Source organism: Clytia hemisphaerica, unplaced genomic scaffold, assembly GCF_902728285.1.
Source record: "Clytia hemisphaerica strain Z4C2 unplaced genomic scaffold, Clytia hemisphaerica genome assembly, whole genome shotgun sequence".
In the NCBI taxonomy this organism is placed as follows: Eukaryota; Metazoa; Cnidaria; class Hydrozoa; order Leptothecata; family Clytiidae; genus Clytia; species Clytia hemisphaerica.
This window is the reverse complement of record NW_027104389.1, coordinates 771374-790214: the sequence shown is the minus strand read 5'-3', so window position 1 is coordinate 790214 and position 18841 is coordinate 771374. Positions and strand designations below refer to the sequence as shown.

The 18841-nt window shown below is 36.8% G+C and overlaps 1 protein-coding gene across 1 annotated transcript in view; it reads left to right on the top strand.

The window, feature by feature from the left end:
• The first annotated feature begins 2545 nt into the window (after positions 1–2545).
• Positions 2546–18841, top strand: part of LOC136819637 (serine-rich adhesin for platelets-like) — a 28645-nt gene continuing 12349 nt past the window's right edge. Inside the window, exons 1-16 of the mRNA XM_067075876.1 lie at positions 2546–2712; positions 3130–3277; positions 4003–4090; positions 4556–4629; positions 6420–6655; positions 8537–8807; positions 9526–11624; positions 12177–12589; positions 13133–13215; positions 13435–13459; positions 13935–14093; positions 15668–15777; positions 16353–16493; positions 17269–17371; positions 18060–18085; positions 18255–18487. Of these exons, the coding sequence (XP_066931977.1) occupies positions 2594–2712; positions 3130–3277; positions 4003–4090; positions 4556–4629; positions 6420–6655; positions 8537–8807; positions 9526–11624; positions 12177–12589; positions 13133–13215; positions 13435–13459; positions 13935–14093; positions 15668–15777; positions 16353–16493; positions 17269–17371; positions 18060–18085; positions 18255–18487 (4328 nt within the window). The 5' untranslated portion in view covers positions 2546–2593. The remainder of the gene's footprint in view (positions 2713–3129; positions 3278–4002; positions 4091–4555; positions 4630–6419; positions 6656–8536; positions 8808–9525; positions 11625–12176; positions 12590–13132; positions 13216–13434; positions 13460–13934; positions 14094–15667; positions 15778–16352; positions 16494–17268; positions 17372–18059; positions 18086–18254; positions 18488–18841) is intronic.

Sequence of the window (18841 nt, the reverse complement as noted above, 5' to 3'; positions counted from 1 at the left end):
TGTCCTTGTTTTTGACCATTAAAAATACACGTTTGACTTGGTCATATTTTGGCACATCAAATTTCTAAGATCCTTTAAGTGGATTGACTGCTAGGGGACCAGCAATAATGTCTTCCAAATCATAATCTTCATCATCAGGTGGGAGGTGGGCTGGTATGCCCTCCAGGATTGTACCAGATCCTATTTTTGTCTTTAATGACCTCATCCTAATTTTATCAACTTGCCCATCTTTGTCGAAAAGGAAACGAGCCAAAACTTTGGAAATATATAGAGCTTCACCGTTTTTGCCCTTGTAGCATACTGCGAACCATTTTCCAATTAATTTATCCTCTTTAGTTGGAAGGCTGAGAAATTCCCATTTAATATTACCTTCCTTTATCAATTGCATCTTTCGCAGGTTTTGATAATGCCTTGAATTTTCTTCCACCCTTGACTTTTTTGTTCAAATGATCTCGGATCTTCAAGATTTCGATGATTAATTCCGTTAGTGATGCTCTATTAACTCCTTGATAGGCCCTGTTCCTATTCTTCACATATTCAACAAGCATTTCTTCCTCTGATGGCATTAATATGCTACAGTAATTTTTCTCTTCCCCCGTTAAGATTTTGCCATCTAGCCCTTTGTCAATTGTACGACGGTCTTTCACAAGGGGAAAAATTTTTGATTTAATTGCTGAATATCCACGGTAGTTGTGTTCTTTGCACCAGTTAACAGCATCTTTTAGTTGTTCCTCCCTTATTCTCATTCGTTTTTGGGCAACTTGTGCCTCTGCTGCATTATTCGGGTTTGTCAACCGCCTTTTTAATGTAGCTGGCGTTGGGGGAGTTTTAGGTTTTATACGCAATGCAAATTTGCCATTGGGTGTACTAACTCATGCTGTCAATACTCTTCTACTAATGTTGGAACTGTTCTTTATTGCTTTTTATCTAGCTGAAAAATAAAACATAACTGAAGTGCAAGATAATAAGTACATTTACAGACATTTGACTTAATCCCAATTCTTAGTTAAATTTAAATAACCTTAAACTTACTATGACTTGGTTTGGGCTATGACTAAAATAAATTTTCATACTTTCTATACAAGCAACTTAGACAAACAGGCAAACGCGAAAAAAAATCAAAATTGCTTTTTAAGCAATAGATTTTTCAAGAAAGCAGTCAAAATAACTGGCATTCTGCGGTACCCACCACTGGCATTTTGTAGTGCAAAACTGCTTTTCCTTAAATTTAACTCTGCACCATTTTAGCACATGAAAGAGGATTTAGTAAAATACATTCAGCCCAAATTTTAGGTTTGTATCTCGATTTACTCAAAAGATATGTTTCACATTTTGTACATTATTCAACATTTTTAGTCTACTCTGTTTCAGTACATCTGTTAACCCACTTATTAAAGCTATCTACCTTAAAGGAATGAATTTTAGCGGAGAGAAAATTTGGCAGATTTGGCCAGAATCCGCCAAAATAATTTCCCGCCAAAATTTCTTTTTTCATGGCTTGGCAGCAGGTTTTAGGTGCCCCCTAAGAATTCAGGTGACCCCTAAGATTTAGGTAACCCCTGGTTGCCAAATATTTTAGGTGACCCCTAAGCGCCCTAAGCCAATGACATGTCAAATTTTTTCGAAAATCCTTTTCAAACATTCAAACAAATATATACAACAGTTAGTTTAGTTTATTGCTAAATAGAATAAATGCCCTAAGAAATAAGAGATAAGGTAACTACTGAAGGTTCATACTAGATTATCAAGGTTTTGTAAGTCAGGGTGCAGATCCCTAGCCAGACAGATTTTTTATCTAAGTAAATGCAACAGGATTAAAGAATTTTTGCAGATCAGTGCCGTAGGAAGCATTTTCATATTAGGGGGGCTGAAGTTTAGTGACAAGATAAGGTAACTACTGAAGGTTCATACTAGATTATCAAGGTTTTGTAAGTCAGGGTGCAGATCCCTAGCCAGACAGATTTTTTATCTAAGTAAATGCAACAGGATTAAAGAATTTTTGCAGATCAGTGCCGTAGGAAGCATTTTCATATTAGGGGGGCTGAAATTTAGTGAAAATTTTGAAAATTTGAGCTCTAGATTGCTTGAGAATGCACTCAAAACATGCACTTATAAGACAATTATGACAAATTAAAAAAAAAAAACTTTGCATTTTTCAAAATAACCATTTTTTTTTAATTATTAGGGGCATAGCCCCCCCCCCCAGTTGCTACGGCACTGCAGATAATATATTAGATACCAAATTGTCAGTTTTTGAGCATTGCTTAGATTAAAATATAAGATAAGAAAGTGCCAACCTATGGTCTGGTAGGCTGCTTATAATTCAATCACCAAACATAGAATCTAGCCCCCAGGTCCATCTGGAAAAATTAGGTGACCCCTAACATGGTTAGTCCCCCCTAGCCACAGTAAAAAATCAGGTACCAATTGCTGCTCGACCTTTTAGGTCGCTTTTAGGTCGCTTTTTTTCTACTTATGCTATAACTTTTCTTTGAACTATCAAATCTCCAACAGTATTATAAAATCTTTATATTAAATTTTAAAGGTAAAGAAAATACAAGCCATGGTCTAATATTTATACATTTTAAAAATCATGGGAGGGAATGGCAAGCAGAAACCAAAAGCAGCTGAACTAGCTCCAAGTTTAAGAAGTGGAAAACATTCTTTTGCTATCGGGTCTAAATTCGAAGCTAAAGATTCACATGGAGATTGGTAAGTTCAAGATATTTTGTAAATATGATTACATTGATGTATATTTTTGGGTATTTTGAGTGTTTGCATTTTTGTGATTGTGGTGTTTTCCTTTATGCTGAGCTATTTAAACTTGATATCTATTGGTTTTACAGTTTTCTTTTTTATTTTGCATAAAATTGTTATTCTTCAACAGAATGTTGCAATGGTTGTCGATGTCCCTTCTTTTAAAACTGCTCTTATATACAGTGTTGCAACTTTTCCGTCTGTAGACGGATATCCGTCCAGTTGAGATACAAATATATCATTTCCGTCTTGCCAGGGTTTTTGGTTCAAATGACCATCTAAAGGTTTCCGTCCATATTCACAAAACCTAGTTGCAACACTGTATATTAGTTATGTTGATTGATCTTATAAGTTCTTTCTTGTGATTTTTAGGTATGGTGCGAGAGTAGTCAAAATAAATGCAAAGCAAAGAGAGTTGCTTGTCCATTTTGATGGGTGGGGATCACGTTTTGATGTATGGCTACCCGCTAGCAGTCCTCGCATTCGAGTTCCTGTACCTGATAAAAGTAAAAAAGAAAAGGTACATTATCTCTTGAAAATAAAGCAATCGAATTGTCTCTCAATTTTTTTAAACGATCTATAAGCTACAGGCTCTGCTCTTAGAGTTAAACAAGTCCGTAAAATTGGCCTTTGAGTTTCATATTTCTTAGTTTTTCAAAGTTTACCAACCTGAAAAGATACAAACAATTTATTTTAGTGATAAACAACCCTGATCAAAAATAGAATAACAATGCAATTTATCATTCTGAGAAGAAAACTTTACTCCATTTTGTCAAGATAAATTACTTTAATTTTGGCCAAACAGTTGTGTGATCTTATGAAATTCTTCCTAATTAAAAAAAGGTAAGTACTCTTGGGTACCTAATAGCCGTCCCCCTGCTAATTAATTTTTCAAAAATTTTCCACCCAGGACATTCCCCCCCCCCGCTTATTAATTTTTGGGAAAATGTTTTTGAAAGTTCCCTCTTTGTCCTAATTCAGCTTTATTAGCCTCCTTTTAAAAAAATTTTCCACCCAGGACATTTTTATTCTAAACCCCCCGCTTATTAAGTTTTGAGATTTTTTCCAACCCCGCCTGCTTATTCCAACCCCCCCCCCACTCATTACAATCCCCCCGGCTATTAGGTACCCGAGAGTAAAAGTGGCTTCGCTGAAAGGCTTTCTCTTGATGAGACTTCGTGTCAATAGTGACAAAAATATTTAAGTACTGGATTAATTTTCTCTCATTTCTCTTTTTCTTCATAGGAATGGCGTTTAGGTGATCGTGTTATTGCAAAATGGGGTCCAGCTGGGAAAATCTATCCTGCTACCATTTCTAAACTTACCAATGAAAGTTAGTATTTTAGTCTTGTACACCCTTTGTGAACTTTCTTACTTTGCAGGCTCGAAATAATAGTCAGACATTGAGCATTGTCCGACCCAAATAGCTTCATGTCCGACCTGAAAATGATAATTTTCAAGCCAAAGCAACTCTGATTGGACATTTTTGTCCGACCCACTTGAAATCGTTATTTCGAGCCTTGCTTTGTTGTCCTTCCTTTGCAGTGTATTTCAGTAGTGTAGAGAAAGTTGCAAAACTAAAACAACCTGAAAAGACTTCCTGTCAGATTTGGCTACAAGGCTTATTAATATTTGCTGCTGATTTATTTATACTAATAAATAATACATGATCTGTTTTGTATACTGGTGAAAAATCAGTCAGCGAAAATCTTTGTCTTACGGCTCTTATGTCCAACCTTTTTATCTTTGATAAAGGTATATTTTCAATGTGACCCAACCTTATTCTTTATTCTTTTAGCAAGTGTTGAGATAACATTTTTCGACGGGTTCAAGAAGCAGATCAGCAAAAATTCATTGAAACCAGATACAGAGGTATGTAATTGACCATACAGTATTCCATTCTAACGAGCAGAAAAAAAAATCAAATCTATATTCTACGATATTTAGACCATACTCAGGTCACGGTTCCGTTCCGAAACGAAGCGAAACGGTTCCCAAACAAGTGTTAACATCAAAATTCGAAACGCTAAAAAAGAAGACGTTACAAAGCAAAACAGATCGAAACGGCTTCGATCTACTTTTTTCATCGGAACGGAACTGCTCCGTTTTATTGCTCCAAAACGTTTCGAAACCAATATGAACACATTCGATCCGTAACGAAAATCATACCGGAGCGAGACGGAACAGTAGCATGTGAATATGGCTTCAGTCATCTTTCAGAACTTCATCATGTAGACTGTTGAACTGAAGTTCCTTATAACAATCTGATGAAGTTCTGAAAGAGAACGAAATATTTTAGAAAACAGTAGACTTTACTTTTTTGTTCGTTATTGTGCAACTTCCATTTTAGTCCATTCTAGAAAAAGACTGGGAATGGAAGGTATAAGTTTCTTCAGGAAAATTCAGGGAAGCTCAGGAATTTCTTTTTTTTCGCTTTTAATCTTCTCTATTACCTTCAAAAACAGGAAAATTACTATATTGATACTTAACTGAACCCTAACATTATGCTTGAAATATTGTACTTGTTTACAATAATCTTTGTGTTGTAATAGGATGCACAGATGTTTAATAATACCAGTCAGTGACCGTATAGGTCTGTTCAATCAAAAGACTTCACTTTCTATGTAGTTTTGATTATCAGGTCAGCTTGTTGGATAGAAAACAAGTTTCGACAAACAACAAATAGGAGACAGGTGCTAAAGTATGTTTCCGCCATCGCCCCCAATCAGCGGTAACAGAGCCACCCGGAAAACATCAGATGTTTGTCATTGGAGTTGAATTCTAAAACAAACAGTCGGTTGTGGCTGCCGGATGTTTCCAAGGGGTTCTGGATAAAAGCTCAGAATTTCATATAATTGCAAGTTTCCAATACCAACGTGGAATAAAGAACATCCTAGTTGACTACAAAACTTGCTACATAAACAATATCTGAGATTGGGCCACTATGTTCTGTATACTTGTGAACAGGTGAAAGTTTCTCGGAAAACATGATTGTTACTTCATTAAACTGCTTATGCATGGAGTGTCCATAACTCGGACGCACACGGGGAAAGCGAATTTGTTCGAGTTATGGAGACATATTCTATAAGGCATTGTTAACTGAAGGGACTAGAAAACATGTTCAAGCTAAAGAGGTTCGAATTGAAAGACACAATTTACATGAAAAATTATTTTTTGACGCACAGCATTCTCAAGTTGTATTTAAAATAAAGAAAGCCAATTTCCCGCTAAAACCCTTTTCAATGTGAGAGCGTTTTTGCAGTGGAGGGCAGTTAGTTTGGTTAATGTCGACAACCGAAATCTAAATTCTCACCCTTCTTTAGTGACAGGAATAATGGAAAGGTCAGAATCATTTATTAAAGAAAAAATCTTTGTTCTCTGGTTGTAAAGCAAAGGAGTTTAGTCTTAATCAGTAATTCCGACCTTTTTATCATCCCTATCCGTAAAGAATTGCGCCAGAATTAAATTGAAATTCTCGAGATTAGACTTACTTACGACCTTCTAGTCTTATCATATACACACACTAAAGAGCAATATTTTTCACTAAATTTCTAATTGGGATGAAATCCAAGTCTATTTCCCAGTGGGCTGAAATTGTATTTTTACCACTGGGGACGAAATTTTGATTTGGTATGTTATATTTTTGTTGTTTCATTCTACAGAAAATGTATCGACAGTTCGAAAGTATTGCTGCCAGGAGGTTCATCCTTTCGCCTCCAAAATCGAAGGATGAGAAAAGCACCAGTGAGAATACACAATCATTGCAATTACTCAAAGAAACACCCTCCTCATCGGGTGGTGGTCGTGGGCGGGAGAAACGAAAACTTCCTGCAGCAATGTCTGATTATGTGACAGAGGTTCGTGGAAAGAGAAGAAGAAGCAAGGATATCAATGAAAGGTACTTTAAAGTCTTTTAACAGACTCTTCTCAGCACAACGCCAACTTTTCAATAATTCAAAGAAAATTGAAGTCCTTTGAAGATCGAATTAGAAAGAGTATGCAGTATGTGGCCCCCAAAACGGCGATCAAATTTGAAGTTTCTCTCAAATCTAGAGGAAAAGAGATTTTACAAAAATTTTTGCTGCATGAAAACCTTTAACATCTCTACTTTATTTCCTGGAAGTTCTTTTTCAAAATTTTCAATTTCAACAATATTTTTCAATCGCTTAAAGATAGGTAGCTTTTTTCTAATGGCCCCCAAAACGGAGGTTTGAAATTTTAGCGATTTCTCGAGATATCTTTAAGATATGAATACAAAATTTTGACCATACAGTCTGTGCCACTAACTCGATCGGGAAGATTCTTCCAAAATGGGAAGATTCTTCCGAAATGGGAAGAAGCTTCCCGAACGGGAAATTAACTTGACTCCCGAACGGGAAGATCTTCCCGCTATTTTACTTACCTAGGACTTTTCGATCGGGTTGAAACTTCCCGTTTGGGAAGTTAACGCAGTTTTTTCAAAATTAAACCAAATTTCCACGGTAAAGTTTATTTTTCTTTCGGTGAAAAATCTTAAAATTTGATGCTTTATCAGCTCCAAAATGTTTCAACTTTCGCCGGTCATCGTACAGTTTCGCCGAAGATTCAGTCATTTTTTATCTTCCCAAAGAGGAAGAATCTTCCCAATCAGGAAGAAAAAATTCGCCTAAGTTCTTCCTGTTCGGGAAGTTTCTTCCCATTTCGGAAGAATCTTCCCGATCGGGTTAGTGGCACAGACTGCCATAGTTTTGAAATATGATTTAGAGGGTTTTGGGCATAAATTTATTTGATAAAATTTTTACAGTATATCCCTGGTTGTCAAAATGCAGGTTTGGGGCCCCCAAAATGGAGGTGTAGTTAAAATCAAATTATTAAGCCCAGTGGTAATAGGGGGAAAAACTATGAACATATTTGTGTTTTCCCTTAAATTTACGACCCGATGGATGTAAAATTTATGATTTTTATGAAATATTTCAAGATTTTCGATATTGCAAAGTCCAAACTGAAAATTTAGAAATTTTCAAAATGACAATTTTGATTTAACAACGTCTTAATCAAGTTTTTGAAAACAAATCTCTTTTGAAAATAGTTCCATTTATGTATGGAATAAGCTGTGAAAATTTTAGAAAAAAAGCTTAACTGAAACTGAAAATATTAAGCTTTAAAGATATTTTTCTCCTATATTTTGCAAAAAAATGACAGAATTTGCCGTTTTTGCTGATTCAACGAAAAATCTTATATATAATGTTAATTTTTTGTTATAAACTATTAACTCAAGGTGGTAGGAGTAGAATTCCAAGATTTTTTGCTTTTTCTCATATTTAGAATTTTCGGTTTTGTCAATGCTGATTCTAGGGCTCCAAAATACTGGTTGACCTTCAAGATGCTATATCTTTTACCCAGCCTCTAAAGTCACAGATGTATTTGCATTTTCTGAACGGCATTAGGTGTAGCAAGTTACCTATACCCCGTTTTCATAACTTATTTTCAATATCCAAGGAGCTAGAGTGAGTTATATGCAATTTTTATCTAATTTTGGTGCTAAAATATTTCCTTTAGACGCAAATATGTTATTTTGAATCTGTCTCAAACCAGCAAAAACATACTCATTTTTAAGTATAACCATCATTCTTTCAAAATAAACAAAAATCGTTTAATTCTGATAAATCTACAAGTCAGAATCTTCATTTCAATGAAAACCTCCGTTTTGGGGGCCGTCTCCGTTTTGGGGGCCGTCTCCGTTTTGGGGGCCATATACTGTATATACCTTTATTCTTACGATTTCCTTTTTTTTTTACAGAAAATCCAACAATCAACCATCGCCATCCTCCATAACAAGACCACCAGACAACATGTCCAAAGCTGTAAAGACACCTCGACATGGAAAGGATACTTTAAAATCAAATACACCCAAAACCGTCAAAGAACCAAAAGATGTCAAAAAGACAAAAATTGAACAACCAAAGGATTCACCCACATTGCCAACGAAATCTTTGAGAATCAGGAATGCCAAGGGACAATCCGTCAAAACAACACCAAAGCAAGAAAAACTGACCAAAACCGACAACACTGTAACACCGAATTCAAAGTTCTTAAGAAATCGGAATATTACACCTTCACCAGTATCTGTGACATATTATTATCATTATATTGATATATTATTCTCTTAAGGTCTTGTTAGACGATAACATTCGGTAACATTTTTGTGTAACATTTTCTAAAAATAGCAAATGTTGTACAAAATGTTACTGTGTAACATCGATTAACATTCAGAAACATTCAAATGTTAACGAATGTTACGCGCAGATAGCAAATCAAAAAAAAAATGATTTGCTCTCGATGGTTAACATTTTGAATCAAAGGATGCCGCCATTTAAAGGGAATTTAAAAGGATACTTCAAGTGCGCACGTGTTTTTTCGCCGATTTTTCTCTCTTTTTCTCTCTTTTTCTCTCTTTTTTAATAAAAAAAATCAAATGTTACACACAAAATGTTTGCGTGTAACATATGTTAACATTTCTTGAGCACATTTTTGAAATTTTCTATTTTTAGAAATGTTAGCAAATGTTACACAAAAATGTTACCGTCTAACAAGACCTTTAGTCAATAGCGCGGCTCAAATATTTTGAAATTCGAACGTTCTCGAAAAATGTAATATAGAAAATAATATGGCTGACTTCAAAACTGAACATTCTTTTATGTGTCACACTAGTATGTAAAGGGAAATGATATCCTGTGACTTCATCTATTCCTCTTTTAAATCATCTACTGCTCTTTTTGTTGGTTACAGGACGCTGATACTGTCGATGAAGCTACAGAACTTTTATCAGAAGAACCAATTCTCCTTCCTGAACACAACATCGAACAATCAAACGCAAATCCATCAGAGACTCCTCATCAATCACTCGATTCGAAGTCTGAGGAAAGAGAATCTCTACCTCGGGCAATAATCTCTCAACCTGAAGGAGTGCCGGCCGATCCGTTAGGTTTGATAAGCCCTGAGAAACTTTCAGTAGAAGAAGTCCTCGCATCAAAAGTGTTGACAGAAAGTAGCTCAATGTTGGATCAAAACCTTCTTAAAGAGAAGGGTATGAATGAAGACCTTCCATTGAAACAATGGGCTTCCACGAGAGATAAGACATCTCAGTTTGTCCAAGACACAACTACTGCACCGTCTGGAAAATCCCAAGGAGAAACTTTACAAAAGAAAGAGACTGTTCTACAAACAATAAATCATTCGACTAGGAAAAATGACACTGAGACTTCACCGGATTCTGATAACTTGATTTCAACTCTTCCCCAAACCTCCGAGAATACACTAAAACAAATTTCGAGTCCAAAAAACGAAAACCTTGCCTCTCAACCGGAGAGTGGTGAAGAAAAAGATGTCGTTACTCCTTTGAGAAAACCTTCAGATAGTTCTACAACAAGTTCGGCTGCCGTCAAGAGAGACGAACCGGCCGTCCGACGATCGATACGTAAGAGATCTACGAAGTCGTTCGGAGATGATACAATCACTTTCGAATTAAAAGTCAACAGCCGTAAAGACAAAGAACAAAAAGCAACGACCGTCGGGAAAGAGACTGAAGAAAAGTCGGTGAACGTCTTCAAAAGCAATGAAGAACCAAAACGCTCCGAGAGACGTACATCTTCCAAAACTGACGATGAAGTTCTCAAAAAGAGTAAAGGGAATCCTCAAGAGCAATCAAGAGTGAGCGATTCAGATATGATCACTGCAAGTCTTTCATCTAAAGTAGACGACAAGGAAGACATTGTTAAGCTTTCGCAATCTACAACCATTTCCAATCCAACGGTAGAACATCTTTCACAAGGTACAGAATCTCGATATTCGAAAGATAAAGTTGAGATCACTTATATAGACGATAAACATGCGGATATAGAGATTATCAGAGGTGTGGAAAGTCAGAGGAAAGGTGAATCTAAGAGACGTTCCAGTGGTTCTCAGAAATCATCTGACACAGACACACTAAAGCAACCAACTGGTGCAGCAGACTCAGTGACTGTTCCAACAACATCTACAACAAGAAAGCGAAGTGAGAAAAGCTCTTTGGTCGCTACTGCATCATCAACGACAGAAAAAGGAAGCGTTAAAAATTTCGAACAAAAATACGAACTTTTCAAACAGAAATGGAAAGCTGAGAAAGAGAAAAGAAGACTCATGAAAGAAGCTGAAGCAGTACAAAATACAGACCAGAAATGTCAAACAGCATCTAAAGTACAGACCCAGTCAACAAATCAACCTAACATTCAGAAAAAGAAAGAACCTGAATCTCAAGTTCCTAGTCTAGCAAAACCAAAACGTAATCAATTTCGAGATTCAACTATCGATTTAACAGAACTTTCACCGTCCGAGCAGATCTCTTCCAGCCAGGGAGCCTCAATCTCTACCTCTCTCTCAACAAAACAAAACAAGATTTCGCCAGTTGAACCACCTTCATCTAGGCTAGAAACAAAAGAATCCCCGAGCAAACTAACTACAAAATTATCTTTTCGTAAAGAATCTCCAAGCAAACTATCATCAAAATCAACAACTTACAGCTGCAGTTCTCAAGCAGGAAAGCTGGCTCCTAGTCTAACACAAATAGTGGCGTCTAAGATACAAAAGAAAGCGCAAACTATTCAAATCCAGAAACAGAACATGGAGCTCGAGTACGAAAGACATCGCAAAGAGGAGATAGATTTGACAGGAATCGCCCTGCAATCAATCAAATCTCCACCAAAACCAAACCAAACACCTCCTAAACGAAAAAGCTTAGACTTCATAACAGGCCGGTTAAAATATAAGAAGAAAATGGAAATGTTGAAATCACAAGGACACGACAACAAGCGACCGAGACTAATAGAAGGAGCACCAACTTTGTTAGCAAGGTATTGACTTTCAACTATTCTTTTTCCTGAAGTAAGAAATTTGCCTTGAAAATTGTGGTTGAACTACTATTAGTACCTGCAAAACAGTGCAAAAATAGATTCTTAGCTAAGTTGATTGACATCAAATTTTCTTCTTTTTTTGTAGATATAGTTTGTTCTTTGTTTGTTCTAAGCAACGATTTGCGTCAGCGATTGGTCATTTCGACATATCTATGAATCGATTTCGGAATTTCTGAAGTAGATTTTGTCCTTTCGAGTCTTGTTACTGGTATTGTAACAATTGACTGGGTAGCTCAGTCCGTAGAATATTCGCCTTACAATCCAAAGGTTATTGGTTCCGTCTCTGGTCACCGCGAATGAGTTGCATAGAACGGTTACTCTGAGCTAAGCGGTAAAGTACTGGTAGCTGAGAGGAGGCGTGGTGCTCCACCTCAGCATTCGATCTCCAAGGACTAGCGTCAATAGAACCTCACTCTCAGCCGACAGTCATCAGATACTTATTTACTTTAATTATGGGAGATATATCTTGTTTAAACACATTCTTCTTTTCAGCTTGGAGCAACTCCAATCACCACCTTTAGCCACTCCTCTTCCTTCTTCACCATCCAACCTCCTCGACAACTCAATCCAACAACAACAACATTCAACAGATTTCTCACATCACCAAAAACCATCTTCAACAAAACATTCCCAACAACAACAGCAGCAAACTTCCCTTCTCATCCAACACGTTGTACCAACATCAAAACATCAACAAACAAGTCCAACAAATCGAATACATTCTAAACAAAAACAAAGCCCGACCAAGCAGCATAGTTATCCACCGAGATCCTCGAAACTTCCAACACAATGTTTATCAGACTTCACGCACAGGCCACTGACTATTCAACCAACGCTTTTACCATCTCCACTGAAGACACCGGACACAACAACCAAAACACCGAAAGAAAGCCCAATTTCAATCAGTAAGTAACATAAGCTTTTCGTAGATGGGGTACGTTCAAAAGTTCATTCACTTTGTTTTCGCAATCTTTTTTGCTTTGAAAACCATGGATTAAGCGGAATGGATTTCTTTAACAGTTGTTTTGGTATGATAGGAACTCAAACGAATGGGTATTGGTAATGTTAAGAATAAAAAACGTCCACATATAGGGTCATTGTTGTTTTTGACGTTTCATTTATTTTTGACGTTTCGACTCTTATAAAACGAACCAATTTCTCCGTCGCAATAAAGCATGAGAAATCTTACGTGGTATTTGCCTAATGAAGATTTCATATTGGTCGATGTTTCGGACATCATTCGCAGTAATATCATAACGGGTTAACGCTGCTAAATTGTAGTGTCATTTTGAATTTCGAGTTTTTTTTCAAATTATAATATTGTAGTCGCAATCTTTTTGCCTGTTGTGACTATTTCCAGTTAAACCTTCGATTGACGCCCTGATTTCTTTTGATTGACGCCCTGATTTCTTTCGATTGACGCCCTGATTTCTTCTTTCTTCAAACAGCACCAAAACATTCGAACGAAAAGAGGACGACGAACAGAAATTCAATGGACCAAACAAAAACCCCTAAAGTCATTGAAACAAGGGTAAGAAAGCTTTCCAACCTATTTAGTATTTAATTTATCATACACTTTCCAACTGTCACTTTTGTAACTTTCATTATGCTAAAACGATCCGATACAAAATTTGGCTTATTTCTCTCAGCTTCATTTTTTAATGTCAATTACCATGCCTCAATTTTTTGTGCTTTTTAAAATATCTGTCTTTAGCTTTCATTTATGATGATTTTCTTTCTTTTCCTCCAGAGAACGCGAAGAGATTCAGAAAAACGTAAGAAATGATTTATATTCTTAGATAAAACTGAAGAAGACGCAAAAAGGTTTGGGAAATCGTCCACTGTTTGTAGGGTGCAATAGAAGGGTATTAAGGAAATTTTGGAATTCTGCATCGTATAAGGGTCACTTTTTTGGCAAATTCTAGCCACAGAAATTCAATTAAAAAGCACTTCCTCGACTAATCAAACGGTGTTGTTATATTTCTTATCCTGTTCTTTTTTCTCGTTCTTGTTCTTGTTACTCTTACCGTTCTTGTCCCCTTCCCCAAAAGTGGCCCCTGGGTGAGACAATTTTCAAACTGCCTAAAAGTTTGAAAATTATTCCATGGCCGGCCACTATAAATATGTCTTATTATTATTGTTATTATTAAATGAGTTTCCCAGCGACAAAGAGGACTTTCCTTTGGGAATTAAACATAACATAAATTGGAAAGACTTATAACTGCCATTTTTTTCTTTCTTCCTTTGCAGAGATGCGTTCGCGAAAGAGCGATCCCAACTTAACCACACCTGAGTTCACGTGCAATTTGACGGGTTGTAATAAATCGTTCCGTAAACAACACTTGCTGGAATATCACTTCAAGTACTTCCACACCGCCAAACCTCCAATCAAGCGAAGTAGATCTTCTGGTAAGTTTCGTTCATTATACTTCTATCAACCCTTAAAGCGCGAGAAGACCACTGACCTTATATAACCCTAGACCAAGCAATATCTACTATCTTTGATTGGAGTTTCTTTGGAATTGGTACCCGAGGAGAAGCCATTGCAATGTTGAAAATTAACGTCTAACGCCGCTACATCATCAAAAGAATTTGAGGAAAAGTAGACCTAGCGCTCTCGATGCATTTACACCGCTATCGAGTAGTCCCGCCATTAGGGTACCAATTTTCAAAAAACTCTGACTAAAGATTTTGCTTGGCTTGGATTGAGAAGCTTGGTCCAGGGTATATAAAGGTCAGTGGAGAAGACTGAGTTCGAGTTTGACAGGAATGAATGACGTCAAAGTGTCTGAATTCATTGCATTGACATTCTCATAAGTCAAAGAATTTAGACGTCATTTCCTTGTAAATGTATTACCCAGACCCCTCAAAGACCGACCGCATTGTTAAGGGTTGATAGATATGTACACTATTTGACGTTGGCTCCTTGAAACCGAACTGGGACCGAAAGAGAGAAACGTAGCTCTCAAATTCTTTCTTCCCCAATTTTCAGTTAATGTTCTGTTTTCTCGTGAAGATATTTTGTAAATGTTCACCAAAAACTGCAGAACTTTGCGCCACTTTGAATTAGCGCACTTTACAATGGGACGTGGATTCCGTTCAAACCGATCTGCAAGTCTCCCAGCCACTGACCTTTATATAACCCTGGACCAAACAATATCTGCCATCTTTGATTGGAGTTTTTTTAGAATTGGTACCCAAGGAGAAGCCATTGCAATGTTAAAATTAACGTCTAACGCCGCTACATCATCAAAAGAATTTGAGAAAAAGTAGACCTAGCGCTCTCGATGCATTTACACCGCTATCGAGTAGTGCCGACATTAGGGTACCAATTTTCTCCGATCAAAGATTTTGCTTGGCTGGGATTGAGAAGCTTTGTCCAGGGTATATAAAGGTCAGTGCTCCCAGCATGTTCTGTTTTTCGCTGAGGTGTGACTTCACTCATACAAGGCGTTTTCATTCGTTTAAGTTGTTTGTACCCTCTTCGTTTTACTAAACGTTTAACGGAGCTTCTACTCTTAGGTGCCAAATAAACGGGCCCCCCCGCTTGTTAATTTTTCGAAAATTTTCCAACCCCCCCGGACCTTATTAGGACCCCCCCGTTTATTGATTTTTAAGAATATTTTCAGTTGGCAAAAAGAAGTCCCCTTATTTTGCTCCAAAAAGCCTGATTTTAGCCTATATTTACCTTATTTTTGGGTTTTCAGAAGTACAATTTCCAACCCCCCCGGCAATTAGGTCCCCCCCGTTTATTAAAATTTCGAAAATTTTCCAACCCCCCCGTTTATTCGAACCCCCCCCCCCCCGTTTATTTGGCACCTAAGAGTACTTACCCCAATAATGGACGCAATTTCACCCTATTTATATAAAAGAACAGGATAGACTAATTTAAGGCTCAAAATGCCAAAAAAGCAAGAAAAGCTGAGTCTCATCTAAAATTTGTAAAAGCAGCATTATGAATTCTTTTTCTTTCACTTTTCTAGTATCGGTGTCATCAACGGATTCAAACCATCATCATCATCATTATCATCACAATTCATCTTTAAGTTTACCGACCACACCCAGTGGCGAACATTCTACACATAAGCAAGAAGTAAGTAAAGGTGGTGTCCCCAAACTTCATGAAATAGAAACAAATGACTTATAATATAGAACTCTAATGTAGCTACTCTGTTTTTCCCAAGCCATGGACTTTCAAGCAAAATGATGCGCCATCTTTGCTGGCAGACCACGTTGTGTTATCGGCAATTCGTTCAATCAAAACAAACAACCTGCATGGTGCGATCAAATTGCCGGCAACGAAAAGTAGTCTATTTATTAAAGATGGCGTATTGTTTTACTTCAGCTAGGGAGGAAGAAGCTTCAAAATCCTTCTCAAGAAAAGGGGATTCTGATCTAGCAGCATTAAGGATATTTTTTATTTGAAATTGAATACTTGCAAACTGTTCTTCATCTATTTGGAGATTCCATTATCATAAAAGGACAACATTTGACGTACCACAGCATTTTCTTACACAAAACTTTCTCCCATTTCAACGCCACGAGAGCACAAATTTAAAGAAATTCTTGTTGATTCTGCTTATAAGTCAGCATGAAGATGCATCGCCTTTCGATATCATAAAAAAGAATATGTTTTAGTAAGAGATATGTTACGATTTTTTATTCCAGGATATCAGCGGTACGTCATCTCATATTGACATAACGGATCAAAGTGATGACGAAAGCGAAAGTGAAAGTGAATTCATAACATTTGATGACTGTGTGAAATGCATCTGTCAGGACGAGTGTGACACTGGATTCATGATACAAGTAAGTCACTTCAACTCGTGACCCTTAAATGGGATTTATTGACAACATCTAATGACTGAATCAATTGTACCTCTCAGGACCATAAAATGCTCTCTCTATTTTTGAGTTTTTAAACTAAGCCCTGAGTTAGAGCTACAGGTGCCCACTTCTCACCCTGTCAATTTTAATATTGAATTAAATTCGGCAGTCTAAAGTCAACGCGATGCTTTATTTGACGTCGATACAAAAAGTCCTTTCAATCTATTTCAAGCAATGATTTTTAACCTGCCAACTTTCTACTTCGTCTACTTTTATGCCTACTCGAACAGTTCGAATATTCAGGGCAGAAAGTCAGCTGTCTTAACTAGAGCTAAGGTTGGAATCTGAAGTTTTCTAGATATCTTAACTCAAATTCACCACAGATCCTATATATTACACTTTTTGTATACCTATAACACACTAGATAGAGCTATTATGTCCGGGAAAGAAGCAAAATAATCTTTAATGAGTAGACCATAGTGCGGTGCCATCAATTTGATCAATTAAACCATTCTCCTGTCTCGTTTCCCGTCATGTCAATTGTTTGTGGCGCATTATTTTGCATCGTGATAGAGTAGCACTATCAAATGACCATTCGATTTTAGTGTGCAGTCTTCTTGCTGCCACGTGAAAACCATGTCAACAGAATTAGAGTAATTCCCTCGAGAGTGGTTTCTACATATTGCACACTTATAGTGAATGTTTTATATAAGATTCTGTAAAAATCATTCATCGTCTAATCTTTTTTCTTATGTAGTGTGAACAATGCTTTACATGGCAACATGGCGAGTGTGTTGGGTACCTTACACAAAAGAACGTCCCATTGTTCTACTTATGTCACGTGTGTTCAAACCCTAAAGGTAAAGCATCACTTCCATCACTGGAGTCTCTCCATGTAGCATTTCTTTCGATACCCTTGTTAATAAGAAACGCACTTTGATTCAGCTCATCACTTACTGTCTCTCCATACTGCGGAAAGGGGTCTGACCCCCCTTGTTAAATGATCCCCCCTTCTTGGCATCCCTCCCCCAACCTTTAAAATGTCTATCCCCATATATAGTGTATAGTGCGATCCGATAATCCCTTTCTTCTTCTTCTTTTTTGCTTCTTGTTGACTCTGACTACTCAAACAGAAAAACTTCCTTTCATGCAGACCAAATTTTATAACAGTGCTGGAAAATAATCTACAATATAATGTAAGTCCCCCCTTCTTAAACGATCCCCCTTCTTGCTGTCCCCCTTTTTTAATGAAAATTTCTGTACCACACCCCCCCCTTATTCACTTTTTTGGAAGGTGTCATCCCCCCCCCCCTTAAGAAAGGGGGGTCCGAACTATGCTCTCTGGGACATAATGTTTTCGAATTTGTCCGCTATAGGAGTGTCCACTTATTGGAAATTTTTTACAAGAATGTGACTAGAAAACGGCCGGTGATTTTTTGTCTGTTATCAAAAGTGTTTGTTTTTTAGAGTTTCCGTTAATTGAAGGTTCTACTTCTATAATTGTATGCGCTTACTTACTCATTGTTTTTCACTTGTTTTTTTCTTCAGCTCTCCGGCCTGCCTTCAAGTACAAGGTAATTAAGTTTTAAAATTTTACTAAAATTAAAATATGTAGGGAAAATATTTCAAAGATTTTAAAGCAGAAATAATACATCTCAACCTATCTTTTGCAAGTGCAAAATTAGTTTTTAAATACTGTAGACCTTTTTTAGAAGTATATTTAATGTTAACGTTTTTTTATAGAATGATTATACTTTTCAACGGTTCGGTAAAATACCACCTGTTAATGACCCGTTCGGTGAATCTAAGATGGCAGACTCAGCTTTGAAAGAATCATTAATGTCAGTCCGCCATGTCGATAAAGAAGATGAGGAGTTGCTAAGCAGCATAATGGTAGCATCTAATGCCATGGTTACAGATTTATACAACATCAGAGATCTTATGCAGAACATACGGAAACGGTTTTTGACTTTCAGGTATGCTTCAGTTTTTTATCTTTTGCAAACCTGCTCGCCTGAATAAGGTTTCTGCATTGAAACAGCTCACTTTTTCAGTTGAAGTGGTCTCGGTGCATTGGTTTTTTTAATTTGTCGATTGTTTTGTGCGGTTTTATATATTTTGCGCGAAAATCCCGCTCCTGTAAAAATTTGAAAACCGATTTTTGCATGATTTTTTTCACTTTACTTCAATTTCTCAAGTTTTGGTTGCTGAAATTACAAATACAAAAACTTCGCGAAAAGCTTTCCCGTTAACCAATATTTATGAGAATCGGATCACGGTATTTTTTCTATCGGCCTTCATGGAATGTGTTTTGAAAGTTCTTTTAATGT